The sequence below is a fragment of the Arabidopsis lyrata genome (genome assembly GCF_000004255.2).
Source record: "Arabidopsis lyrata subsp. lyrata unplaced genomic scaffold ARALYscaffold_4, whole genome shotgun sequence".
Classification (NCBI taxonomy): domain Eukaryota; kingdom Viridiplantae; phylum Streptophyta; class Magnoliopsida; order Brassicales; family Brassicaceae; genus Arabidopsis; species Arabidopsis lyrata.
The window spans coordinates 16,816,431-16,843,746 of NW_003302552.1; the positions used below are offsets into that span (position 1 = coordinate 16,816,431).

General features: G+C 37.5%; 9 protein-coding genes across 10 annotated transcripts; 5 read left to right on the forward strand and 4 right to left on the reverse strand.

Moving 5' to 3' along the window:
• The first annotated feature begins 1,322 nt into the window (after window positions 1-1,322).
• LOC9317463 (aminoacylase-1) lies at window positions 1,323-3,874 on the forward strand. The gene is made up of 5 exons (XM_002879504.2): window positions 1,323-1,931; window positions 2,645-2,910; window positions 3,014-3,151; window positions 3,227-3,460; window positions 3,578-3,874. The coding sequence occupies exons 1-5, from the start codon at window positions 1,367-1,369 to the stop codon at window positions 3,653-3,655; spliced, it is 1,281 nt and encodes a 426-aa protein (XP_002879550.2). The 5' UTR covers window positions 1,323-1,366; the 3' UTR covers window positions 3,656-3,874.
• An 832-nt stretch (window positions 3,875-4,706) lies between these two features.
• On the forward strand, window positions 4,707-7,102 carry LOC9315618 (aminoacylase-1). The gene is made up of 5 exons (XM_021029827.1): window positions 4,707-5,226; window positions 5,858-6,116; window positions 6,204-6,345; window positions 6,417-6,650; window positions 6,774-7,102. Exons 1-5 carry the CDS (start codon window positions 4,707-4,709, stop codon window positions 6,849-6,851), a joined length of 1,233 nt encoding a protein of 410 aa, XP_020885486.1. The 3' UTR covers window positions 6,852-7,102.
• A 447-nt stretch (window positions 7,103-7,549) lies between these two features.
• Window positions 7,550-10,106, reverse strand: LOC9315619 (2-pyrone-4,6-dicarbaxylate hydrolase). Its single transcript, XM_021029828.1, has 10 exons — window positions 9,876-10,106; window positions 9,558-9,626; window positions 9,343-9,422; window positions 8,888-8,987; window positions 8,750-8,803; window positions 8,593-8,670; window positions 8,406-8,503; window positions 8,254-8,311; window positions 8,041-8,162; window positions 7,550-7,931 (listed from the first exon to the last, which is right to left on the reverse strand). The coding sequence occupies exons 1-10, from the start codon at window positions 10,089-10,091 to the stop codon at window positions 7,775-7,777; spliced, it is 1,032 nt and encodes a 343-aa protein (XP_020885487.1). The 5' UTR covers window positions 10,092-10,106; the 3' UTR covers window positions 7,550-7,774.
• Window positions 10,107-10,662: 556 nt separating this feature from the next.
• Window positions 10,663-11,460, forward strand: LOC9317464 (NDR1/HIN1-like protein 2). Its single transcript, XM_002879506.2, has one exon. It carries the CDS (start codon window positions 10,710-10,712, stop codon window positions 11,427-11,429), a length of 720 nt encoding a protein of 239 aa, XP_002879552.1. The 5' UTR covers window positions 10,663-10,709; the 3' UTR covers window positions 11,430-11,460.
• A 2,156-nt stretch (window positions 11,461-13,616) lies between these two features.
• On the reverse strand, window positions 13,617-14,886 carry LOC9315620. The gene is made up of 3 exons (XM_021030169.1): window positions 14,460-14,886; window positions 14,316-14,360; window positions 13,617-14,195 (listed from the first exon to the last, which is right to left on the reverse strand). Exons 1-3 carry the CDS (start codon window positions 14,758-14,760, stop codon window positions 14,044-14,046), a joined length of 498 nt encoding a protein of 165 aa, XP_020885828.1. The 5' UTR covers window positions 14,761-14,886; the 3' UTR covers window positions 13,617-14,043.
• Window positions 14,887-17,513: 2,627 nt separating this feature from the next.
• LOC9317465 lies at window positions 17,514-19,214 on the forward strand. Its single transcript, XM_002879507.2, has 2 exons — window positions 17,514-17,771; window positions 18,486-19,214. The coding sequence occupies exons 1-2, from the start codon at window positions 17,641-17,643 to the stop codon at window positions 18,940-18,942; spliced, it is 588 nt and encodes a 195-aa protein (XP_002879553.1). The 5' UTR covers window positions 17,514-17,640; the 3' UTR covers window positions 18,943-19,214.
• Window positions 19,215-19,356: 142 nt separating this feature from the next.
• Window positions 19,357-21,100, reverse strand: LOC9315621 (probable plastid-lipid-associated protein 3, chloroplastic). The gene is made up of 3 exons (XM_002881353.2): window positions 20,407-21,100; window positions 20,021-20,216; window positions 19,357-19,791 (listed from the first exon to the last, which is right to left on the reverse strand). Exons 1-3 carry the CDS (start codon window positions 21,024-21,026, stop codon window positions 19,480-19,482), a joined length of 1,128 nt encoding a protein of 375 aa, XP_002881399.1. The 5' UTR covers window positions 21,027-21,100; the 3' UTR covers window positions 19,357-19,479.
• Window positions 21,101-21,196: 96 nt separating this feature from the next.
• Window positions 21,197-23,365, forward strand: LOC9317466 (probable inactive shikimate kinase like 2, chloroplastic). Its single transcript, XM_021028887.1, has 8 exons — window positions 21,197-21,539; window positions 21,730-21,920; window positions 22,023-22,217; window positions 22,337-22,398; window positions 22,482-22,548; window positions 22,629-22,747; window positions 22,837-23,013; window positions 23,104-23,365. The coding sequence occupies exons 1-8, from the start codon at window positions 21,282-21,284 to the stop codon at window positions 23,211-23,213; spliced, it is 1,179 nt and encodes a 392-aa protein (XP_020884546.1). The 5' UTR covers window positions 21,197-21,281; the 3' UTR covers window positions 23,214-23,365.
• A 20-nt stretch (window positions 23,366-23,385) lies between these two features.
• Window positions 23,386-27,296, reverse strand: LOC9315622 (probable inactive poly [ADP-ribose] polymerase SRO1). 2 transcript variants are annotated; one of them, XM_021028886.1, is made up of 7 exons: window positions 26,966-27,296; window positions 26,457-26,561; window positions 24,777-25,998; window positions 24,406-24,650; window positions 24,026-24,105; window positions 23,747-23,923; window positions 23,386-23,666 (listed from the first exon to the last, which is right to left on the reverse strand). In XM_021028886.1, the coding sequence occupies exons 3-7, from the start codon at window positions 25,886-25,888 to the stop codon at window positions 23,559-23,561; spliced, it is 1,722 nt and encodes a 573-aa protein (XP_020884545.1). In that variant the 5' UTR covers window positions 25,889-25,998; window positions 26,457-26,561; window positions 26,966-27,296; the 3' UTR covers window positions 23,386-23,558. The 2 variants fall into 2 exon arrangements, 1 of the variants encoding a protein (XP_020884545.1); XR_002332719.1 differs by lacking the exons at window positions 23,386-23,666; window positions 23,747-23,923 and having other exon boundaries at window positions 24,025-24,105; window positions 24,178-24,650; window positions 26,966-27,208.
• Window positions 27,297-27,316: the final 20 nt, after the last annotated feature.

The window sequence follows — 27,316 nt, forward strand, 5'->3', positions numbered from 1 at the left end:
TATGAAATCCATGTAACTAATTTTAATTTAATTAGATTAAATCGAAATTACGATATTTTCATACCTATAGCTTACCAAAGAAGTTTAATTTTCAATTTATAAAGATTTCTTGAATATGATTTTAGAATTATTCAACAAGATGATAAGTATTTATTAAATTTTGTGAATCATGAAAAATAATAATTAATTTTTAATCATTATACTTCATCTAACAAATAAGATACATATTCTATTATTACTATGTCCAAACTTCATTTTGTTGTATGACTAAATAATATTTCCATTAGAACTGTCAAAGCGAGTTGATTCGTCCCGTTAAGTCCGTTTTGCGATAAACAAAAAATATTTTGACTTGTAGTTAGTCGGTCTGCACGACCCGCGTGTAGCATATATGAAATACAAACCCGTCCCGCGAATGTATGCGGATTTGCGGGATTGTCCATGGATTTTGTTTAAATAATTTTAAAGTAACCAAAATTTAAAATACTACTAAAATAAATAAATAAATCAAAATACTATTAAAAGTTTTTTTAAATTACCATATATTGAATAAATTATAATTTTATCAATAAATACTAATATGCGGGCTGATCCGCCAACCCGCGGATGAAAACCGACTAAACCTATGACCCACTGGGCCACTGCGAATTAATCCATGTGGCCCGCTTATTTGCGGGTTTAATATATTTTCCCAAATCTGCCCCATAGTGAGATGATGTGGGCTCGACCCGCGGTTTTTTGACCTATTTTGACTGCTCTAATTTCCATGAATCGTCTAATTTTAGAATTTTAAAACACAAAATTCTATTTTGTAAATCATAATTAATACGATGGGTATATTTATAAACAATTTTACATTTTCTCTACAATTCGTTATTATGAATATTTATAAGTATACTACACGATTCGTTCTACTAAAAAACACACACAATATTAAACGCAACGTATGTAAACCAATATTCTCCCGCGGTGGACCGCGGGTCCGATCCTAGTATATTTGAAAATGCTAGAAAACTGATAAGACGAAGATTCAATCTCGTACAATGCGCCCGTTATCTTTTACCAGGATCACAGATCACGTACGAGATACCGGATCCGGTTTGGGTGGAGATACACGCACGTTGGTTGGTGATGGCAAATATGTAAATAGATGGAACTTACATGGTAGAACAAAGACTTGGTTTCAAACTCGCTGTACTTATTGTTAGATTAAAATCTTTATATATATTTGTATATATGTAATATCTTTAGGAATAGATTTGATCTTATCACATGTAACACTATATATATATATATATATATATATATATGACCAATACATAAACGGAGATTCATACCATCTTTTACACTTATTAAACAGAGGTGCATGAGAGAAAGCTTCTTCACTTTTACTACTTCATCTTCATCAATGGCTCTCTCTGCGTCAACCGAGACAGAGATCATTACCAGATTCCAGACATACCTTCGAATCAACACCGTACAGCCGGATCCTGATTACATCGCAGCCGCAAATTTCATTATCTCCCAAGCTAAATCAATCTCTCTCGAATCTCAATCGATCGAGTTCGTTCCAGGAAAGCCGATCGTTCTCCTGAGATGGAGTGGAACAGATCCTTCTTTACCTGCGGTTCTTTTGAATTCACACGTCGATGTCGTCACCTTTGAGGAAGAGAAGTGGACTCATCCTCCGCTGGGAGCAGAGATAGACGAAGAAGGCAAAATCTATGCAAGAGGAACTCAGGATATGAAGAGCGTTGGGATGCAGTACTTAGAAGCCATTCGCAAGCTTAAAGCCTCTGGATTTGAGCCGCTTCGATCCGTTTATGTCACGTTCGTTCCCGATGAAGTGATTGGAGGCGTTGATGGGGTTGCTAAGTTCGTGGAATCGGAAACCTTCAAGAACATGAACATTGCCATCGTACTCGACGAAGGTAAATATCTAATCCTCAACACATATATTACAACTGCCTAGTTTAAGAAGATAGGTTGCATAAAATTAATTGTTGTACGTATATTGGTTACTAGCTAGATTGCTTGTGGATAAGGAATTTACAAATATTTTTGAACTTCATATAGGGATGTTTTTATGATTATAAATGGGTGTATATATATTAGGTAGTTTAAATGTATGTAAAAAGCTTCATTTTATGATCTAGAGGGTGTTGGTTATAATTGAGTTTACGCTAATGTTATTTTATATAACTATGTATGTTATTAAGTGTGTTGTAAAGTCAAACGGTATGTGTTAACCGTGATTACGAACCGTTGTTAGTTTAGGAAGTTGCATTAACGGTTGCTTTGTGTCTTTAGGGAAACTACATAAGGTGGATGTTATCTTATTGTACAAGTTGTTGAAAATAATAGAGAAGTTTTCCACTTTTTCATTCTCTGTTTTTTCTCTACCATGCTCTGTACTTGAAGCTATATATGGCTTCTAGTGTAATACAAGAGCAAAACTTCAACAGAGGGAAGGTACACATTAAATTAGTTAACAAGAAAACAAAATGTTGTGTTTCACTTGACTAATTTGACGTTTTCTTTTTACAAAACAAAGATATATATATTTGACCACATTTTGACCATAAATAAATAAATTTTGACTACATAAGACATAACAAATAGTTTATGGTGATGAATGGATCAGGTTTACCATCTCCAACTGACAGCTACAGGGTGTTTAATGGAGAGAGGAATGCATGGTCGATCCAGATAAAAGCTGTAGGACAACCTGGCCATGGCTCAAAGCTCTACGATAATTCAGCCATGGAAAATCTCACTAAAAGCATTGAGAGTATAATGAGGTTCAGAGCTTCTGAGTTTGATCAGCTCAAAACTGGTTTGGAGGCTGACGGCGATGTCGTCTCTATCAACATGGTTTACCTCAAAGCTGGCACTCCTACTCCAGATAATGTATTCTTCTCTCTTTCTTTCTTTCTTTTTTCACACTTGGTGACCAAACATTGGTCTCTGTGGTTGAACCTGACAATTTTTGGACCTCTTTTGATATATAAAGGGCTTTGTAATGAATCTGCAACCATCTGAGGCCGAAGCTGGTTTCGACATGCGTGTCCCACCCGATGTTGATTCTGAAGAACTAGAAAGGCGTTTGGTGTTGGAATGGGCATCTCCTGCCCGGAACATGTCCTTTGAGGTAATTTTCTTACTACTTTAGCCAGAGTTTAAGAAAGAAGCCGTGTATCTATAAAGAGTTCTCTCTGTATGTCAGCTATGGCGGTCTGACCAGGGTATACCCAAGAAGCACTTAGTTACGGCAAAAGATAATTCGAATCCATGGTGGGAACTCTTGGAAAATGCTGTGAAAGAAGCTGGGGGGTTGATTAGTGAGCCTGAGATTTTCCCTGCAGGAACAGATTCTCGGTATTTCCGGAGAGCAGGTTTGCCTGCCATTGGCTTCTCTCCTATATCAAAAACACCGAGTTTGCTACATGATCACAACGAGGTACTGTCATCTTTGTAGATATTAGATCCTTGAGTTTTGCTTAATTATTATTTTGTGGATCGTCACACCTCTCAAGAGCAATTTCTAACGCCTTTCTTTCATCTCACCTTTTTGCAGTATGTGAGTCAATCTGAGTACTTGAAGGGCATTGATATGTATGTCTCAATCCTCAAGGCTTACACATCATATGCCTAACCAGAATTTTGAAAGATGATCAGTTACGTTGTAGGGTCTGTGACAAACACAGTCACTTGGTGGTATATCATCAATAAGAATAAAATTCAGCTATATATTTATGCTACCACGTGAATTTTGTGGTAATCAAACTTGCATTTGTAATCAGACAAAAAGGCTTTCCAGAAGTAAGCTTTGCTGCAGCAAACTTGTTATTATTGTTTTTCTCAACCATCCCAATGCTAAGAGTTGTCACCGGTGCAGCTTTGCACAACCTCCGTTCAAGTTTCAATTTGTGAGCTTGGAAAACACATGCATAGCCCCCACAATCTCAGAATCTTAATAACCATATCTAGGTAAAGTCATTAAGACAAAGGCCAAAACCAGTTTCTCGCGCGTTTAGTGTCACAAAGAATCCTTTATATAATTGTCAAGAACTTAGAAGTGGCCCAATAAGAATCTGTCACAGAGTCATGAGGCAACGTGCGTAAAACAAGCCCTCAAAATTAATACTAGCTAATATATAACCAAGACTCAGATCAGCCAGCTTTATTCGCCTTAAAAGATCCAAACCCTCATAAATGTCGTAGCAAATCCACCAATATATAATCAAGTTATAAATGATAGTAGTGATCTAAGTGAACCTTGTAGTAGTTAAAAAATAACGAATTTTTAACCAACTTTTATCAAAAAAAAATAACGAATTTTGGGTGGAGGGGGGACGCACGTGCATGATGGCAGTTATCGTAAATAGATGAAACTTACAGTTACGAACTTACTACTTAATAAAGCTGCTAGAGAGGAGCTTTCTTGTTCAATCTTCACCATTCTTCTGTTACGATATCGAGGAGCTTTCTTGTTCAATCTTCACCACTAATCTTCTGTTACGATCGAGAGGAGCTTTCTTGTTCAATCTTCACCATTCTTCTGTTACGATCGAGAAGCATTCTTGTTCAATCTTCACCATTCTTCTGTTACGATATCGAGGAGCTTTCTTGTTCAATCTTCACCATTCGGAGCTTTCTTCTTCAATCTTGACCATATATCCTTCTGCTACTTGGTCTTTTCATCAATGGCGTCTATAGCTGAGCAAGCGATCATCGTTTCCAGGTTTCAGGAATACCTTAGGATTAACACCGTACAGCCAAATCCTAATTACATGGAAGCCGTACAATTCATTTTCCGCGAGGCTCACTTAATTGGTCTCCAAGCTGAATCCATCGAATTCGTTGCGGCTAAACCGATCGTTCTCCTGAAATGGACTGGATCAGATGAATCGTTACCTGCGATTCTCTTGAATTCGCACATCGATGTCGTTTCCTTTGAAGAAGACAATTGGGATCGTCCTCCGCTCGGAGCAGAGATAGACGGAGAAGGCAAAATCTACGCAAAGGGAACTCAGGATATGAAGAGCGTTGGGATGCAGTACTTAGAAGCCATTCGCATGCTTAAAGCCTCTGGATTTAACCCACTTCGATCCGTCTATGTCTTGTTTGTTCCCGATCATGAGCATGGTGGCACTGATGGCGTTCGCATGTTCGTCCAATCGGAAAAGTTCATGAGCTTGAACATCGCCGTCGTGCTCGACAAAGGTAAATATTTTAACTGACTAGTTAGAGAAATGTAGGTATGGCTTTTTGTATATTGGCTACTAGATTGCTTGGGGATGAAGAATTTACAAAAAAAACTTGGAATTTTTTATACGTATGTTTCATGAGGATAAAATAGGTCAAAATAATATATAAGGTACGTAGTACAACATATTTTTTTAATTAAGACACTTAGGGAATAACCCAATGTTTTTGATTCAGAGAGAGTAAATTTATGAATTAACAAGAACAAAACATTGTTGGACACTATTTAAGTAGGAAAATAAAACTAGTTGAAATATAGAAAGAATCAAGATAAGTGAGTCTGCTACGTATGCCATGACACCTTGACTCAAATTTCCATTTACAATATATATTTTTTCATTTATCTGAATTTATGTTTACGTAAATTTTAGGTTAATTGCGTTAGTTAATTAATGGTAGGGTTAACTTTAATTTTAGTTAGTATGGCTGTATAATCATGTGCAATACGGTGAAAACCAGACAGAATCATAAAATCGGTCAAAGTAATAACTTTTATGTTTCAGTACTTACTAATTTCAAGTTTTCTAGTTGAAAAACGAATATCTCTTTGAGCACATAACGAATTTTAAATAGTGATGAATCCGATCAGGCTTACCATCTCCAACCGAGAGCTACAGGGTGTTCAATGGAGAGAGGGTGCCGTGGTTTCTCGAGATACAAGCTGTTGGACAAGCTGGCCATGACGCAAAGCTCTATGATAACTCAGCCATGGAGAATCTCACTAAAAGCATTGAGTGTATAATGAGATACAGAGCTTCTCTGGTTGATGAGCTTAAAGCTGGCTTCATGAAAGAAGGCCATGTCGTCTCTGTCAACATGGTTTACCTCAACGCTGGCACTCTTCAACCAGCTGAGGTATTCTTCTCTCTCTTTTAATTTCTTTCACACTTAAATGACCAAAATTGATCTCTGTGACTGAATGGCCCTTTTTTGATAACGGGCTTTGTAATGAATCAGCAACCAACTCAGGCGGTAGCTGGTTTCGCCATTCGTCTCCCACCCTTTGCTGATTCTGACGAACTAAGGAGACGTATTCTGAAGGAATGGGCACCTGCTACCAGGAACATGTCCTTTCAGGTAATTTTCTTTCTACTTTTGGTCAAAGATTAAGAAAGCCATGCATCTAAAGAGTTCCCTCGTTATGTAAGCTATCGCGGGCCGACGAGGGGATTGCAAGGGAGAAGTTAGTTACAGCAACAGATGATTCAAATCCATGGTGGGGACTCTTACAAAATGCTGTGAAACAAGCTGGAGGGGTGACTAGTGGGCCTGAGATCTTTCCTGCATCAACAAATTCTTGGTTTTTCCGGAAAGCAGGCTTACCTGCAATTGGATTCTCTCCTATATCAAACACCCCAAGTTTGCGTCATGATAATAATGAGGTATTGTCTCCTTTGCAAATATTACATTTCATCGTCGTGGAGCATCCTTCAGTTTTGCTTATTATGTGGTGGATCATCACCTCCCAAGAGCAATTTCTAACACCTCATCTCACCTTTTTGCAGTATCTGAGTCGATCTGAGTACTTGAAGGGCATTGATATGTATGTCTCAATCCTCATGGCTTACACATTACATGCCTAACCTGAAATAGAGTGTTTCAAGAGACGAGTTATAAGGGTCTGTGTCCCACACAGTTCTCTCTCTTCCTCAGCCACACTTAATTGCTATATCATCAATAAGAATAAAACTCATCATGCTACCACATGAATTTTGTGGTAATCGAACTTGCATCTGTATGTTGTCTGACAAAAGGGTTTCCCAGAAACAGCTTTGTTGCAAATTGCTTGTTCTTGTTTCTCTTAGTTTTTTCAAGCATTCATCTTGTTTCTCTTAGTTTTTTCAACCATTTGAACGCAAACAGTAGTCACCGCAAGTGCACAAGCACAACCTCCATCGTTCAAGTTTCAATGTGAGCTTGAAAAACAAATGATAGTCCCTACAATCTCAGATTCTTAATAACCATCTAAGTAAGGTCATCAAGCCAAAGACCATAACCAGTTTCTGGTTTGGTATTACAGAGAATCCTTCATATTATCTGTCTGGAAGTCTTGAGGCAACCTAATACAAGCGCTCAAGATACTAGCTAACCAAGACTTGATCAGCTGAGATGCAAGCTTTATTCTCTCTCGAAAGATCCAAACCTTCATAAATGTCCCAGTAAAGCCACCAATGATCAAGTTATAAATTTATCACATCACCTCAATGAACACGCTAAAGGTGATCCTTGCAGCTCTGCCATTGTGGAAGACATTTCCGGTCAGAGCACTTCTAACATAGACTTCAACCAGTATCCAGTCCTTCCATAATCTCAGAGTGTATCATTATCATATCAACCAGCATGTTTCAGGCTTTCAATACAGATGAGAGAGATATGTCGATTTACTAAATTGGTATACATCAAGTGTAGTGATAGAAAAGCTAGAGTTAAGTGGCTTTAATGATATAACTTCCATAGTTTGATTCATTATCCCATCCTATGCAACCTTGCACTTTTCGCAAGCCTCTCAAGGAAGAACCCATTGTCCAGGGAAGAGCTGCATCACAGTCTTTCCCAGAATCCAGTCCATCTGAGAACCTGACAAAGATGCTTGTTTTGCGATAATGGTCACAGCTTCTTTGGCTTCTTTGTATCCACATTCAAGAACAACAAATGGGAAGTCACTGCAGCAGACAGAAGCAGCCAGTCCATATATGCATATTGTTAGTTCATATAGAAGATTTTTTCTTTTGGTGTTTCGGTCAGGAAAGCAAAGTAAGTAAATATGTTTACCTGCCCCACATGACCCGATTTGCCCCAAAATGGGACACAAGTTGAGAAAGGAGAGGCGATAGGTCCTGATATGGGAATCCGGTTCTTGATATTCTGAACAAAGCACTGAATTTCACATATACCTGCTCGTTTCAATATGCTTCCCTCAGACTTGTATAATATGTGAGCTAATGAGAATTCGGACTCATAAAAGTAATGTTTTTCCTTTTTCACCTGTGGGAATCTAGAGAGCTTCATGAGTTGAGTATAAGCAAGCTTTGCCTCACCATTTCTGCAGGTTGATGAAACCATGAATATCAGCAATATGTTCTTTAGGTATTGCAGGGCACAGGATAAATTCATCAGAATAGCAAAGAACAGCTCACTCAGGTACTTTGCAGAATCCAGCGTGATCTAGTAAAACTACTGTCTTTGGAAATTCTGTGCAGAGTTCCTCAATTTCTGCAATGTGCAGATCCAGACCCTGAATAAAGTAAAAAAAAAATATTTAAATAAAGAACTTAGCATAAACAACACAACTTTGGAGAACAAAAAGGTCAAATACTACCATACCTTCATGCACATGAAGCCAACAGGCACACCAAGCTCCCCTGCTTTAGAGAACAAGGATTTGCCAACATCATTTGTCATCTGTGTTGTGAAAATCATTGACATTTAAAGGAGTACGGTGGAAACTTGATCTAAGGCATTGAAATCATTAGATTGGTACCTTCTGACCCGATGGCCACAAATAGGGATTAAACCGAACAGCACGATAATTACTCTACAATAACAGACTAAAACTCTGAGAAAATGTGATGCATATATGATATTTTGAAAAACTTAAAGATACAGGCAAAGGGAAGACCTGTAGAACGAGATTCTCAAGGTGCTTAATTCCACTGCCATCTTCTGCAGGATTTGCAAGACAACAGCCGAGAAACTTTGATGGGTATTTCTTCAGAACACTGTCAATAAGAAACTAAAATCATCTTGAAAAGAAACTTGAATTAAAACGCTGACATTGCATGCAATCTAAGGTCTCCCTTGATTGGAGAACCAGTCAAAAACATCAAATTTTTGCCCCAAAAATGCATCACATAGTCATCTACTCAGAAAAAAAGAGAGTAAGATAGATACACCATAACTAATGAGAGAAGCATTGTTGAATTTATCATATAATCTTGAATCCATCCTATGATCAAACAGCCTTGACCAGTAATTTCTTTAAGGTTTTGAAAGAAGTAGAATATCTTAAGTTACGGCACAAGAAAACATCGTTTTTAGGATTATACAGATTAAGGTATAAGAAAAGGATGAGACCTTGTTACTAAAGAATGATCAAACTTGTGATTGATGGGTTGCACAATGAGAGCTCCATCTACTCTTGCCTCTTCCATGTTCTAAGTTAAGAGACAATCAACAACAAAACAGTAAACAGAGGAATGACACAACAAGCATCAAAGACAACAAAAAAAAATCCAAATTTCCCGCAAAAACCGTGATAGTTTGAGTTAATGCCAAAGCTGAGCGTAAACCTTGAGCAAGAAATCGACATCACCAGTCAAAGTAGGTTCTTGGCCTGGAAAATAAGGATAAGTTTCTGCCTGAAAAAACACATATTAAGGATCCATCAGATCACTTACGCAACAAGATCAGTCATAATCATCTTAGTAGAATCAATTATAGTTCCAAAGAATATCTACATCAAAAATGGCATTTGCTTAATTGCTCAAACTAGTGATCCAAATTTTCCACAATTGGAGATCTTAATGTATAACCCGACTTCACGAGAATGTAAACTAGCAAAACAAAATTAGCACGGATTCGAATAAACAAAGTGTGAAGAGCACGACCTCTTGAGGAGAAGCCCAGATGTGTAGATGAGAATCGATGACTCTAGCGGTAGACGATGTCGTTTCGCGGTCAGAGCCAGCAATAGCCGACATTTTCACCGTCCTGATGGATGCTAACTCGGTACTAATGGATTTGCTTCCTCGGAACAGTACGGACGACGTTAAAGGATGACAGGAAAACGCTAAAGGATTCGTTAATCTCAGAGTCACAGCCATGGATATCTAATCTATTCACGCGATACCATTATTTTAAAAACAGGATACATTAAGCAAATAGCCAAAATTCACGATCTAATTCTGTAAATAACCTTGAATATATGTTTTTTTTTTTTAACAAAATAACCTTGAATATATTTTTATTAGGGGAATATCAAGAATAAAAACAAAACATCTTTGTATTTTCACATAACAGACGGGAAAAAAAAATCTTTGTCGTACGAAATAAAATAAAATAAATCTATTTGACAAATCTTTTTTTTTTTTTTGACAAATCTTTTGCAATGTTTTTCGAGTTATTCGCCTCGTATACAATACATTCTAAACAATCGAATTGTTTGATGACCAACAAATATAAAATATTTTTTATAAATATAAAAACAAACATAAAATCTCCAAGATTAAATCCAGTGTAAATCCTATTTCTATTAAGCTTTATAACTTTTAGTTTTCGCAGGATAATATCAAAAATCAGGAGACATTATTTGCACATATCTATATATATATATATATATATATATATAGGTACATGTAAAACAATCTACTCATAATTCGTTGCCTTGCAACACAATCAACATATCTCCTTCTTCAATTCTCTCTGCGGCATTCTCTCAACACATGGCGTACTACTTAAACGGCGCCAGCTACGGTCCACCAATCCAGCCTCCGGCAAAAAACTACTACAGTCAAGGCCGACGCGGCGCTGATGTAGGTTGCAGCATCTGTCGTTGCTTCTCCAGCTGCCTCCTTTGCTGCGGCAGTTGCCTCGTAAGCATCATCTGCAACATCCTCATCGGTGTAGCGGTTTGCCTTGGAGTCGTTGCTTTAGTCCTCTGGTTTATCCTCCGACCAAAGGTCGTGACGTTCCATGTCACGGAAGCTAATTTAACGAGATTTGAGCTCGATCCACTAAATAATAACCTTCATTACAACCTCTCGTTGGATTTCTCAGCTCGTAATCCTAATCAACGTCTTGGGATTCAATATGATCAGTTAGAAGCTAGGGGTTATTATGGTGATCAGCGTTTCGCGTCTGTGAATATGCCGTCTTTTTATCAGGGACATAAGAACACGACGGTGGTTGGAACGGAGTACTTGAACGGACTGAGCCTGGTTTTGTTAGGCGCCGGTGGCCGGAGAGATCTGGAGGAGGATCGGGAGTCTGGGATTTACAGGATTGGCGTGAAGCTGAGATTTAAGATGAGGTTTAAGTTTTGGTTTTTCAACTCATGGGCCGTTAAGCCCAAGTTTAAGTGTCATCTCAAGGTTCCGTTGAATACCTCTAGTGCAGCACGAGGGTTTCAGTTTCATCCCACCAAGTGCCACGTTGACCTTTGAACAATTTTCAGTTTTCTTTTTTTCCTTTGTTTAATTTCATATACTTGTTTTTCTTTTCTTTTTCTCATAGATGCTTTTGGTTTAATTGTTTTTCTTCTCTAGATTCTATGTTGCAGAGATAGCTTTTTTTTTTCCTTTTAACTTATGGAATTCGATCTTTTAGGTAATTCAAATCAAAAGTATTTCATATAATCATATGGGTTTCTACACCCACCTTTACATGAACAATTCATATGGGTCTTATTAGTCTTATTTAGTAACATAAATTGATAGCTGGTTTAAGGTAATCTTTTGAAGCCCTCTTTTCTCATCTTAGTTGTTTAATTATACACAATCAGAAATTTATGCAAAGCAATATTATAGATGAAGCAAAGGTTTTTTTTTTTTTTTTTTGAATACCAGGAGGTTCTGGGCCGAACCCTGTAATCCTCCAGGCGCGAAACCACAACATGTAATATTAGTTTCGTCCCAAACGGTGGTTTTGGTCACATAATTACAACTTTCTTAACAAAAGTTGTGCCACGCCGCCACCGCTCACTTCATCGTCGACTTAATTAATCACGGTGGTTTTGACTATATAATTACAATTTACTACTAGACAAAGGTTGTGCCATCGCTGAAAAGGATAAACAGAAAAATAAGAGAAAAAGAGAGGTTGAATGTTATTTTATGTATACCGTACGTAGTAGTTTACACAGAATACCCAGTACTTAGATCTTGTATATAAGTGCCACACATGTTCAACCAAAATATGGCTACTCCACTAACTCACTATATTTTATCCTTATATTATGACATATAATCTTTAATTCTTTATCATTTACTCTGATTACTTTTCTTTCCTCCCTATTTTTCTCTCTCAATTTCTCTTTACTCCTTTCAATTATTGAGCACATCCTGATTTATATTTTCCTTTGTTCTTTGTTTACTTCAAGTGTGGCAAGATATTTCAAACAATCTTTGGTTTTTGATCATATCTTTCAAATAGTACTACGTACCTTGGTTTGTTTGTTTATATTTTTCTTTAAAATTCAAACCGTGAGTTGTACTTGTTATTCACTAAAAAGTAAAAATGTTGGCAGTCACATTACTGTGTCATCAGACCAACGGCAAGGATTTTGAGAATGCTCAAATGCTTACCATACTACAAGTCGGATACGTTTCTCATCATGTGAACTATAATGTCATTGGTAGCTGGGACAAACTCCACAACGAATCTCCTAGAAGTCAAAAATGTATACGTCAATGTCATTTGCATCAGATTAAAGGATATCCTAAATAAGATAATGATAGATCATTCTTAAATATCTCTAAGAAAAGCGAATCCAATGACAAGTAGACACTATTTGCAAACTTAGGGTTCAAGTAATAACTCCACTTAAAAGAACAACAAATAATAAGAGGAAACTGCGTCACCAAGATAAAAAAAGGTGAAAGGTAATTAATCAAATTAGCCAATGATGATTTGACACGTATAAGAAATCGAGGGGGAAGAGCGTCACGGTGATGATGGTGGGCTAAAGTGACAGTCGTCATTATGACGGACCGCGTGGCATCACTTCTCTCACCAAATGCCTTTTTCTGTTTTTCCTGATCAAATAATCATAGTGGACCCTAATTAACACGTTGATATGTCTAACCGGACGCATTAACACTTGCCATATTACGTTTTAGATTTGACTCCTTCAGCTTATTTGGATTTTAGTTCAGCAATGTATTTTGATATATTTGGATATTTACTGAAACCGAAAACGATAGTTTATTAGTTTTCAATCATAATCACCACTGTTTCTTTTACCATGTTTAATAGTACTTGGTTAAGACTTAACAGTAATGTATGATTTTAAGAACATCAGTCTGGTTTGGAGAAATTTCGGTTCAACCAGTTAGATAAATAAATATATGTCTTAGAATATAAATATCTAAAATTCTGTATAAAGTAACATTTCTTTCTTCTTAGTTCAGTAGGATTAATAATATTATTTTCCTTATTAATAAATCCCATTTTGTTTAGATTTTACTCATTGCAGAGAATCATCTGATATACATATAGAATTTTATCAAACAAAATAAGGTAAATATCTGAAATAAAGTACTCTTTTTTTTTTTTTGGGTACTAAATAAGACATGTGGCTGATCTATATATATATAATTTGATTCATAGATAGTGACATAATGTAAGAAGAATATTTAAAAATGATTATTGAGTAAAGGAGATTGGTCACTCTAACTCCGAGCACTAGTAGTAATAATTTTTTGAGTTCACTGACTCCTAGTAATGATGCGTAATTGCCTAGAGGAACGACGACGATTCTTTCCAGCTGGAGTCTCAATCCAAAGCACGAGGCTCTGTAACGGTCCAAAATTCCAGCTGGATTGCATAACTACTCCTTAGGCGTACTCTAGCCTACTCTACTTCAGTCAACTGTAAACCCACGCCTAATTTAACAGCGCACTCTAGCATGACGGTTAATTCCATCGGCGGCGAGGCTTACATTCGATTTTATCTTTCTATCCATTTAGTTAGTTATAACAGAAACGCGATTCGCAATATTTTAATTCGAACGAACAAATCAACATGCAATGCGAGGAAGATAAATTTAGATCGAGATAGCTAGAAATCGGCGGTTTTCCGGTGAGAGGTCCTGCGACGGGGAAGTGATTTCGCGGCAAAGCTTTCCGTCTCTTGCAGGTTCCTTACGCTACTACGAATGGCTAGAGTATCGGCTCTGATAAATCCAGATATTTCGCCATTTTCATCGGATTCTAATGGAGATTAAAAAAAAACAATCAATCAATCAGAAATTTCAGTTAAATGTGTACTACACCACTACCTGAAATGATATTGAATCAAGTATGAGAGATTGAATCGAATCTGCAATGTACCTAGATGTTTTGAAGGACGCATGAATCCGTTAAACTGAGCCAAATCTGAGAAAATTCGAAATCGAATGACCGATCAAAATCAATAAACACGAGAAGATTAATCAAACCAGTGGATCGACGTCGGATTTCGATCGGAGAACGAACCTGATTGCGACGGAACGTGAGAAGTGAGGTAGAGGATGATAAAGCAGATGAGAGTGAGAATCGGAATGAAGTGAACAAGCTTCTCTTGCTTCTTATTCGTCGTCGCGAAAGGCGATTGCAGCGATGAAAACCGTCGCGGCTTATAGTCCTTGAGCTCGTGATCGTCGTAATCTGCCGCGGACGACGACGAAGAAGGAGAAGAGGAGGCTGGTTTCAAGTCATCTATATCGTAGGTATCGTCCTTTCGTCCTCCATAGCTATAGAGCTTCGAAGCTGATGAGTCTAGCGATAGCCTCTGCATCGCCGACAGAGAGAGAAAGGAAGGGGGTAGAGAGAGAAAGGTTATTGAAGGTATGGTTCGTAACAAATAAATATTGGTGAGTATCCACAACAACAACTAAAAAGTAAATATGCACATGAGTATCTATTAAATTAAGAAATAATTATTGTGAGAGATTATAATAGGAAAAATGTTTATCAGCTACACGAACGAGACGTCATCACATCGTCACACATGCAGACTTTAAAAATGTCTCGTTAGCTACACGAACTAATGTTATCACATACGCACATTCCCGAACTAACATAAGTCATGTTGCAAACACCATAACCATCTAATTCCAGTGTACTAGTTGCCGGAATCTGGCGTTGACCACGTTGACCGACGTTGACCGGCATTGACCAAAAAATATTTTCAATTTTTTTTTTTTTTTTTTACCACAAAATAATATTCAAACAACCGAAAAGAAAAAAATATTTTTTTGTGGTAAAAAAATGATTGCCAAAAGGAAAATGTATATTTTGCTATATTAACAAAATAAAAGTATATAAATTCATTTTTTCTATTATTTCTCTTTAATTTATAAATACCATAATATATGCTTTGATTTGTGATGTTTACAAATATATATATATATATATATATGTGAATTTGGTACATACTTTCAATTACATATTATATATATATATATATCAAAGGTCATATATTTTTTCAAAAGAAAAAGATATATTTTGTTTTTAAAAATAAAACCAACATTTGAATTTATAAGAAAATGATTGCCAAAAGGAAAAGGTATATTTTGTAACAAAATATAGCACATGAAAAAAATATAGCACAAAAAAAAAATTATGGTCTATTTTTTTTGTATATTTAGTTATATTACAAAAAATTTATAAATTCATATTACACAAATTATATTACAAAATATAGCACAAGAAAAAAATTATGGTCTATTTTTCGGTATATTTAGTTATATTAGAAAAATATATAGAAAAATTTTGTTGTATAATTTTTTAATGGTATATTTATTTTTGCTATATTTTGTTATATTTTTAAGTAAAATTACTTAATAATTTATTTTTTTTTCAAATTTCTTTTTTTTTAAATCAAAAATAAATAAAAAGAAAAAATAATATTTTTTAAAAAATATTTTTGGTCAACGCCGGTCAACGTCGGTCAACGTGGTCAACGCCGGATTCCGGCAACCGGTACACTGGAATTAGATGGTTATGGTGTTTGCAACATGACTTATGTTAATTCGGGGATGTCCGTATGTGATAACAATAATTCGTGTAGCTAACGAAACATTTTTAAAGTCTGCATGTGTGACGATGTGATGACGTCTCGTTCGTGTAGCTGATAAACATTTTCCCATTATAATATCTCTTTCTAATGACGAGAGTTGTCGTATCCGCTACTCATTTACTTTGGAATCTAAATATTTACTAGTTTTACATTTAAAGAAATATAAAAATATTAAATCCGTTAAAAACAAAAGAATAAATAAATTAAGAAGCTTGGGCCAGTTGAGTTTAGGATAACGGTAAGTAATACCAACGGATTGGATTCGGATTAATCTGGAGAATTTATAGAAACTAACCTTGAATTCAAAAAGAATTCACAAACTAACCATGAGCTACAGTATCATGTCTGTAATATGTCGGAATGGCTGTGTAATTACGTATATGTCCTTTGTAACACGCTTTTTTTTCGAATTACATGTGATAACATAATATATCTATTTTTATCATGTATTTTTCTCGTACTACATGTTATTTATAAAGAACACATAGTATTTATCGAAAAAAACATTATATTCAATGTAATATGTATCTTTATCATGTTATTTTGTAATAATACACGTGTTTTATTAAGATCACATGTGAATATCTGTCTTTATCATGTTATTTTGTAATAAAACGCGTGTTTTATTAAAATCACATGTGATTTCTTTTTTAAAAAGATGATTATTTTTTAGTAATACACGATTGTTTTTAAGATTACATGTGATTTCTTTTTAAAAAGTTACTATTCAGATTAAATTTTCCATGTCAATGTTTTTTCTTAAAATAACACTTCGTAACAATGTTTTTTCTTAAAAATTCACTATGTTTTTTAAAATATCATGTCTTTTAGTTAAATATAACATGCGAAATTTAAATGTTACATGCTATTTTCAAAAATATCACGAAACTGTCTTCTTTTTTTATGTCCAGCGACAAAGTTCTTGTAATTACTATAACAAGGATAATTTTGTATTTATCCTACCCCTACCCCACAAGAAAAAGAGTTAGTTATCAAAAGTTTCTGACGCATGGTTACTTCCTTGATTCATGTGTTTTTTTTGGCTACTTTGTAATATTTCCCATTAATCTGTTTGCTGAATATCGTTCAATTTTATTTTATACAGGAGTGTTTTTTTGAGAAATTCTTTTTTTTTTTTTTGTTTATTTCAATGAAAAAATAATTATTGTTGACCCAAGATAAAACAACAATCTTTTTTTTTTGAACACCTATAAAAAACAAGAATCTATGATTTCTTTTATCCACTCCATGGGCCATGGCGTACCCAAATTTATGATTGGTAAACAAAAAACTAGTATTAAACTAATGTTATCGAAACTCCATCGCCATTGTTGTGTTATACACTACATGGGCATTTTTCGGGGCTACGAAAGCCCAGCCCATTAAAGCTCAAAACTAATAATCCTGATTCTTGACGAACAAGTTAAATGGACGGTCACGATTGCATCGCAGATCAACCAACCCGGTACTACAAAATAGAAACGGAGATCTGTAATTCCGACGAGAATGAGATTGAAATTTCTGGCGGCTCTCGAAGGAAGAGGAAGAGGAAGGTAACAAAGAGGAGAAAGAAGAAGAAGAAAGTTGTAGAAAGAAATGGTGTTGTGGGAGTTAGCTCTAGGAACAGCCTACTTCTTGGGGCTTAGGCGGACTTACCGGCTCGCATTGAAGACCCAGCGTCGGATTGTCAGTGCTAAGCATCCTAGGATCCGAAATTTTATGCATCGGTGAAGTTTCTTCGACTTCTCGTATTGTTTTTTTTGGTGATTTCGCGATTTGGTTGTCTCGGATGTAGTTTGATAGTGTGTTTGAGCTACAATCCCATTAGAGGCAAATGATGTGGCATTACGCTTCTTTAGATTAGAATTGGGCTCTTCAATAGATGAAAATGCTGATTTATTTATTTATGTTTTGTTCTGATTCCGTATGGTAAAGGTCTCATCTCTAGTTGTTATGAAACATCTGGTGCTTCTGTTCCTTTTTAATTTGGATATTTTGTGTCGTGATATTTGATTTGTTGTAGTCCCTTTGCAATGCGAGAGTTGAGACTTAGAAAGTAGAATCAAGAGAGAGCTTAGTCTTATTATGTAGATGATATGGATTTGTTAAACTAGCTTATCTTTCCAAGAAAACCATTTAGTTACGGTTATGGGACCTCGTAATTTTGGACATTGCTCAAACCATTCCTTGTGAGATTCAAGAATAGAGTGACACCAAACTTTGATGCATTTTATTCATAGAGATAGATATGTCTTCTGGATTAAAGTCCTATATTTGTAAGTGTGTTTGTTGCTGGGAAAGGATTTTTTTTATGCTAAGGTCATACGGCCAATAGATAATGATACTGTTAAACCAGCCTTGAGTTGTGTATATGAGATTTCCATTCTCGAATGATAAATTTGTTGTGTTAACTTTCTCTCTCTGGCCTTCCTTTTATGCAGGAGGACTCATCAAATTTTTGATATGGCACTTAGGGTCCACAAGAACATACAACAGAGAGACATGGAAATTGGTCGGAATCTAGGAAACTGGATTCTCCGGGGGCTTGACCGGATGAAGCCATCGGCTCAGGTTCTACTACCAAAACATACAGAGGCAAACATAGTCAAGGCAACAAGGGTTTTAGAATCAACCCGACTCAAACCGCATGTTAACACGCAGACTCCTCAGAACCGTGAGGTCGATAGGCACTTGTTCTTGTCCTTGAGGAACTTTCGGTCCAAATTCCCCACTGCCTCGATGATGATGATCAAGCCACCAAGACCCATCGGGACTACCACTCAGTATAGGCCTTACACTGCTGGTGAATCCAGTCTGATTAAACCGATTTATGCTAGAGGTGGGTTCGACGGTGTCATCAGGAAGGACATTTTGCAGTGGATGGTGCAAAAGAGATGAAGCCGCCAATATTCATCAAAGGCCCATCTGTTTCTTATATTACAGCATACTCGGAAGGAAACACTTCTTTAACTTTTTCACTTATACGAGTTTTTTTAATAATCGGTCTGACTGATCGGAAATCTCCTGGAGAACTAAAACGTGTTACTAATATTACTTACTTGACTAACACGTCTATCTGTACTTCAAAATCACAACTAGAAAATGTCCTGTGAGAAATTCTGGGTTCTAGTAATTAACAAAAAATCAGGTCTAGTTTCGGGGTTTTTCAATCTATGGTTGGTCACACTCGATTGGATCCAACTGGCCTAAAGACTTGTTGTCTCATATCGATCCTCCAATTTTGGAAGATCATCCTTTTTAGTTTCTACCGTTGTCCAAACCTGAACTTATCTACTTTTTGTGACGAATAAATGAGTACATACTAAAATTTAAGATCTAGGCCAATAGTTTGCATTCACAAAATTATGATGATGTCTCTAGTGTCGGGATTATGTTTTTTACACAAAGCCTGCTATATATACCTTGTCAAATGTTTTACAGCTCAAGCAGAGAGCTTCCTTCTCTGGCAAGCACGAAAAGTCCACCGTCTCCCCTTGAAATCCTGAGATCCTTGTCGAGATAAGTGGTCAAGAGCCACGAGCTGCCTCGGTTTCCTGGAAATGGAAGCTTGAGAGGTGGCTGACCTGAGAGTCCCCGTGAAATGTTTGCTGCCACATCTTGTAAAGGGTTCAAAGATTGCTTCAGTAACGCAAGGCTAATCTGCTGCCCAAAGACACCCACACTCTCAGGGAGATCAACACTTGATTTGATCTCCGGAGGTTTTAGCGTACCTTCTTTGAAAGAAACCTGACATTTACAAAACATTACGTACGAGAAACAGATAATGATACCAAACCTAACTATTGACTATTCTACAAAGAAACCCTTTTATACAAAGTTTTGTTTTGTGGGTAAGTTTTGATTGAGTGGTTGAATTACCTAAAGGAATATAATCTACCGAAAAAAATCTTAATGCTTCAGTGATCTTCATACCCAAGGTTAATAATACGAAACCGGTGTTTGTAAGTTTAGTTACCTCAATTCTCGAAGGGCTTCGAACTTCGAATGAAGCAGAAGCACTGAATGAGAAGTCTGCAAATGGGCTGGAGAGTGTAGTGGAGTTGTCTATAGTGAGATTCTTTGTGTCTATTGACTGACTGATGCTTTTCACTTTCAATAAAGGTGTCGAACCCGCAGCTAGTAGAGGAACCAACTCAGAGAAAGCAGTGTACCTGTTTCATTACCAAAGAACAGACACAAAATTGGAGCAACAGTATAGTGACAACTCCCGGATCATTCTCATCACTTAGCTTCATCAAAGATTCACAATGTCTCATTCTCAATTACGAGGCCCAGAAACTATCTCACAGTATTGCAATTTAAGGTTTCTACAACATGGAAACAAAATAATTGGGAACTTACAGCAAAACCCAGTTGCCGTCGAGAAGCTCCGGATTCTCTATCGGAGCCGGAGTAGGATTCAGAGCTTCCAATTGATTCACGAGCTCTAAAACCTCCGCCCGAACATCTGAGCCAGCCCGGAACCCTAATTCAGTACCGTACACCGTATCCGCCAAACACCTTTTCAGCTCCCAAGTCTTGTCCGAAACCGCACTTCCATTTCCGGCGTCGATTTCAACTTCTTTTCCGATTTCTTCCTCCCACTCATCCTCGTTCCTTGGAGGATCCGATTCCGCAAACCGGGACCCGGATTCCTCAGGTTCGGGTCCAGATTTCTCTCCCCATTCGTCCGTAGTCACATTCACCAGAGAAATATCCGGCTGAGATTGGGGCTCACTTGCATTTCCTTGTTTCTCACCCCATTCATCTGTAACATTAGACGCATCTAGGTCGGAATCGGATTCGGAATCCGAAGGCAGAGAAGATCGGATTTTAGAAAACCGGAGTGGTCTAGGACGAAGACCAAAAGAGAAAGAGAGAGAATTAGGTTTAAGGGAGATAGAAGGAGAGAAGGTCTTGCTTGGGTTGAGGGAGGAAGCGAAGAGGAGGGAAGCACGAGAGGTGGTGAAGAGCGTAACCATGGCAGATCTCTGTGTGAGAAGATTTTTGGAAAACAAGATTACTTAAGTCTTACAAATCACACGAAATTTAGATGACCCCTCCCAAAAATAACAAACATGCGGCATATGTTATGGGCTTACAAAAAGCTTACATAACATATGGGCCTAAAACTGAAGGCAATATTTCTGACCCAGGCCCATTATAACGATCGGTATTCGTCCCTTTCCCTTATCCGCGTAATACTTTTGTTTGAGGAGAGTTTGAAATCATCATCCATGGCTGCTTTTGCTTCTTCTACTGCTTCTGGTTTGGCTTCTACAATCTTCTACTCTCCTTCCCTAAACCCTCTCACCTGTCAAGCAACTCTTTTTTCTCCGATTCGGATTCGTTCCTCACCTCGCGTTTTCAGGGGATTACATAGCCTCCGACGCCGCGGCTTTCGGCGATTCTCTCAGAATGTTACCACCGATCGGTTCAAAAGCTTCTCTTGTAACTGCTTATCCGCCGTATCCACTAGCACTATCGATTACGAGGTGATGATTTTTTGTCTATCTTGGTTTGTTTGGAATCCACATTTCAAATGGTGTCTGAATCAATCTGGTAAAAAAATGGAGAATACTATAATAACAATGCGTAGAAATCGGTGGCTTCAAGGTCAATATACCTGGATCATGTTAATGTTGTACATTTCTGTAGAGCTTATTATGAGAGTATCTGATGCAGTTCACGGATGGTGGCAAAGAGGTGGAATTAAGATTGAGGTTGAAGACAGGTGAGACACTTTCTCCAAAGGATATATCTGTAGATGCAGATGGAACATCGTTAGCCGTTAAAGAAAAGCGGAACGGATTGCTGATTACACTTCTAGAGACTAACCAACTCTTTGAGAAGATTATGCCCTCTGAAACAATATGGTTAGCCACGTAAATCTTTGCATTGAGTTTTACTTATATGTCTAGCTTTTTGTACTGTGACGTTTCCTTGAGGGCTGAAGGTTTTGTTTTGATCCAGAGCAGGTACATAGACGAAGATCAATTGGTTGTAAACATGAAAAAGGTGGATGGAGAATTGAAGTGGCCTGATATTGTTGAGTCCTGGGAATCTTTGACTGCAGGAATGATGCAACTTCTTAAGGGGGCATCAATCTACATTGTGGGAGATTCAACCGAAATTAACCAAAAAGTGTCTCGGGAGCTAGCGGTTGGCCTTGGGTATGATTTTAGATTCCTCTCAGCCAGTGAATTCGGTTCCCACATTTCGTTGGAGAGTTCAGTATGAATAGTATTATGAAAACTTTTCAGAGTCTTATACAGTTGATAATGATCTGCAGGTACAGTCCTCTAGACTCAAAGGAATTGTTGGAAAGCTTTTCCAAGCAAACAATCGATTCTTGTGAGTCTGCTTTTGGATCATGATCATCATCTAACAAAATTTCTTCCTCACTTCTCAAGACCCTTTGTCTTTCTCCATTATAGGGATTGTTGCAGAAGGGCCAGATTCTGTAGCTGAAGCAGAGAGTTCGGTGTTGGAAAGCTTGAGCAGGTAAAATAAAGTCATGTCTAGTGTTCAATCTCTTTTCAGTTGCCAGTCAAGTTTGGCCACCAATCTCCATTGCTTTGCAGCCATGTGCGTACTGTTGTCTCAACTTTGGGAGGTAAACATGGAGCTGCGGGGAGAGCCGATCAGTGGAGACATCTCTACTCCGGGTTTACTGTTTGGGTATCACAGACTGAAGCCACAGGTCAATTCTCTCGACATCCATTTAAAAGTGAACCTTGTGAACATAAACAAGAATCATTGCTTAAACATCCAAGATTAAACTGAATGCAGATGAAGAATCAGCTAAAGAAGAAGCGAGGAGAAACAAGCAAGAGAGGGAGATTGGGTATTCAAACGCAGACGTGGTGGTGAAGCTCCAAGGTTGGGACCCGACACATGCTAAGAGCGTGGCTCAGGCTTCATTGAGTGCACTTAAGCAACTGATCATCTCAGACAAGGGACTTCCAGGTAATAAATAGAAGAAACTCATTTGTAAATTGATGGTTTAATAATCTGATAAACGTTTTGGGATTAAATGTGTCTTTTATGATATCGAAGGTAAGAAGAGTTTGTACATACGCTTGGGATGCCGTGGCGATTGGCCCAATATCAAACCGCCGGGATGGGATCCGTCGTCTGACACCGGAGCTCATCCACAATTCACATAAACAGTTTCAAGACATGCTTTTTGCTCTCTCCTAGAAACGATGCTCTCAAGAATTTTGTTATTATTGTCATCGCTGTTGGTATTTAACTGTAAAAGAAGTTATATATTGGATGATTTGAGTTATAACTACCAGCCTGATGTTGATGAATAAAAGACTCTTCGATTCCAAATGATGTTGATGAATAAAAGACTCTTTGATTCCAAATAAGGAAAAACAGGACAATGAAGACTAGTTTCACCAAGAGTAAATATAACAATACTACTAAGTTCCTAAAGATCAAGTCAGGTTTGTCGTAATCTAAATTATTAAGGTTTCACGACAGCAAAGAGAAGTCGACACATTACTCTAACCCAAACTCCTTTGAAGGCTTGTTATGGTGGATTTCAGCAGATCATCATCTCCTACAATCACCCTCAGCGTCTTGTAAAATTCCTTTCTCGACACCTTCTCCTCCTGCAACAGCACATAGATTAAGTTAAACAATATGATATAATCTTGACAATCTGGGTAAATGAAATAGTTTATAACTTTACCCTGAGTTCCTGGTAACCAGCAGAAATCAAATCCATGTCTTTCCGGGCAATTTTGGTTGAGATTGCTTTGAACAGCAAAGGGAAAGGCATCATAGGAGATCTGGGCCGTCTACTGCTGGAGCTGCCACTAGTCTTTTGGCTCCCTGAACCTCCTCCATTTGATACTCTTCCTGGATCCTGCTTCATACAAACAAGCCACATTACTGGTTTGTGTCCCAATCAAATATTACACAATGACTGCTTGAAGATGAGAACCTCCTCAGGTACAATTAAACTTACATTTGAGGGAGAACCTTTGGGTCCTTCCAAGGTGAGCTCCAAAGTCTCGTGCTTACTCTGAGTAGTAGGAAGAGTATTCACTGCACAAATATTACATGTCATCCAGTTTCAAATACTGCAGAAAACAAATGTGATGATCGAAATACAAATACCCATATATATTAGCCATGAATATCTCACTGGACCCTTGGGATGATGAAGTATGTTTACCACCCCCAGAGGTCACAAGGTGACACATGTGGATCCTTATCTAACTTATAGAGGAAGATTTCGGTATCCAAATAGCTGATCTTCAGCAAGATCTATATGCTGTCTCCCATTCAATGCGTCATCAGTTGATTTTTATGGAAATTACAGGAGAAAGAACAAATTGTAATCACCTTCAGCATTGGGGATAGACAGCTTGAAGCTAACTACAAATTCTGGGTAAATGTGAGTGTTCATATTCATGTTCCAGATAAGATAATGCTTTGGACTCTCAACATCATCAACTCCATTATCATACTCCTCTCCACCACTAAAGAACTGCGTGTTATCACCACGAAGAGGCTCCATATTCCCCATTATTACACGGCATAAAACCATGTGCCGCACACCATTATCGTCAATATCACAGTATCTAGCACTGTAAACAATATCTTTCACCATGTGCTTAGAGAGAACCATAAAACAAATGAACTAAACGTGGAAAAAAAAATAGTACATGGCAGGTTAAATGAGACGGCAACTGGCATAGAGGGAGAATAAAAACCTGAAATGAGAGCAGTTTGCAGCATTTAAGTGAACCCCAACACCATACATAGACTTTTTAACGAATGCTCCACCCACTCCAAGTCCATGCATCATAACGGCAGATAACACTTCCTTCTTCGCAGGAACCCATGCATATCTAATGTTCGCATCTCCTCGGCGTTTCTTAGTGATGTCAGCTTGCTTCTGGAAAAGAGATAGACGAGCTTTGGAAGTCTCGCTTGAAAACTGATACACATCAAGCAACTCTACATGCCCTAGAGTGGCAGTACCCAAAGCAAACATTTGTTTGACAGCATTTTTATCAAGCTCTTCCTCAGCAGGCTTGACACCAGAGAACTGATCAATTTCTGTTTTGTCCCATTTCTTAACAGCATCATCAAGCTCACGGCTGCAGCTATCCTCTGATGCCTCGTCATTTTGCCCATTTGAGGATCTCTGAACAGCTTGAATATCATCCATATTGTCACCAGACTTGTCACTGACCACATTCAAATTCAGCCTCGGTAACTCCCCACCATTTACATCAATTTCAATGTGCAGCTTGATCTCACGTTGATCATGTTGTTCTGGATCTTCCCCACAGATATGATGGCAGCAGTCCCTTTCGAGGCTGTCAAAAGTTTCGGGGAAAAAGCATTTGCCAGCAATATCAATCCAAGCAAGCTGGGTTTTTACACCTGTTTCCAAGTCTAGTCGATACATGTGCAAGAAATCCAGGAGAAAAGGGCGACCACACCAATTGAACTCAATTGCAGCTCTCTTTGCTTCCAGATCATTCCTGATGTCGCAAAGAATATGCTCAGGCAAATCAATCCATTCACCATTCTCATGGAACATTACACGCTTTGGCACTCCTGTCTTCTTATAATAGGAGAAGTATCTGACCAGAGACTTCCCAACACGATTCTCAGAAACATTCGCTTTGTTTTCACCATCCAAATTTCTCTTTTTCTCAAGCTTTTGGGTGGAACTGTTCGGTGAGAGCACACATTGAAGCTTTCCATATGACCTTCCAGAACCATATGGAATATAGTTCCCGGGATGCTTTCTCTTCTTCCCATGTACATCTTTATAACTACTATCCGATACCTTGACGATTTTGGCTTCCATTTCTATCTACTAACAACGCTAAACCTATAACCTTGAATATAAAGTCAACTAAAACACCGAACTCTCTAGCAGTCCTAAGGATGGGAGCTCACCAACAGCATCGAAAAAAACTGCAAGAAGAAAGGTGAGCATCAGATATGAAAAAATGTGCAGTGACTTGTATATAAAATAAAATTAAAAAAACTATCATCATGCAATAACCCACATAACAAAAAGACACTGCTATAAACACCATCAGAAAGCAACTATATGAACAGTTATTCATGAGTTTTCTTACAAAGCATCATGCTCAATTGAAACAACACTGTCGATACCAGTAAAATCCCTTTACAAATCATAGGACAAATAATATAAGAGAGATTACAAGAAAGGAAAGAAGTGACAACTAACATACACAAGGATGAAAAAAAGAGGCACAACTACTCAACAGGCAAGATCTTATAACAAACACAGTGAAGTAATAAACACGCCCGAACAAAGAAATCCATAAAACGTGCAAAACCAGCAGATACAATCATTAATCCGGACTAGATAGACCGGTAAACTCATCGGAAAGATTGAGACTTACCCGGCTGTAGCACCTGAGAAATACATTTGTCTTCATCTTGGAGAAACAAAAAGTAATCAGAGAAGAAATGTCACCGTCTTTCTTCGATCTTCACAAATGTCAACTCTGTAAGACAAGCCAAAAAAAAAAAAAAAACATTAACCTGCAATGACAGAAACAGATAACAGGCTATCAACGCTGTCAAGACAAGCTCTCTTATGTTTAGGTGAATCATAACAACAGAAGCTTAGACAAAAGCAAAGCTTCACACATTTTCAAAAGTATAGACTTTTGAAGACTAAACAGAAGCAGATCCTAACTCGAACACGTCAAGTAGAAAATTATGCATTATAGCACTCTGTTTCAGCTTTTTTTGCGAAAACCCTAATAAAATTTGCTTGTTAACCATCAATTGACACTAAAGAATAACACAATTCAAAACAATTTTGACTAAAAGTAACACACCAATCCACAGAATCATAGATTAAATCAATAAAAGACAATTATAGTCAAGAAAAAAAAAAACTAACCTTATGAAATCTTTAGATTGATCGTAAGGCAAGAGAAATATAAGAGAAACTGGAAAGGGAGATAAAGGCGAGAGAAGACTGCTAGAGCAACGAAAACCCTAAACCGGCGACGACGAAGAAGAAGAAACAGTTTGGAAAAAGAGGAGCCATTTATATATATTCTCTGTTCGGCGAAATAATCTAAGTCGGCGGTCGTGGGGATTTTGTTTTGTCTAGTCTTGGACATAAAGCCAATCGTTTAGGCAAAAGAACAAAGTTACATTACGTTGTGTTCACTTTCTTTTACGTCAAAGCCCAAATCTAACTGGACCGTCACCTATCAATTCTGACCCGGTCAAACACGGCCAATTT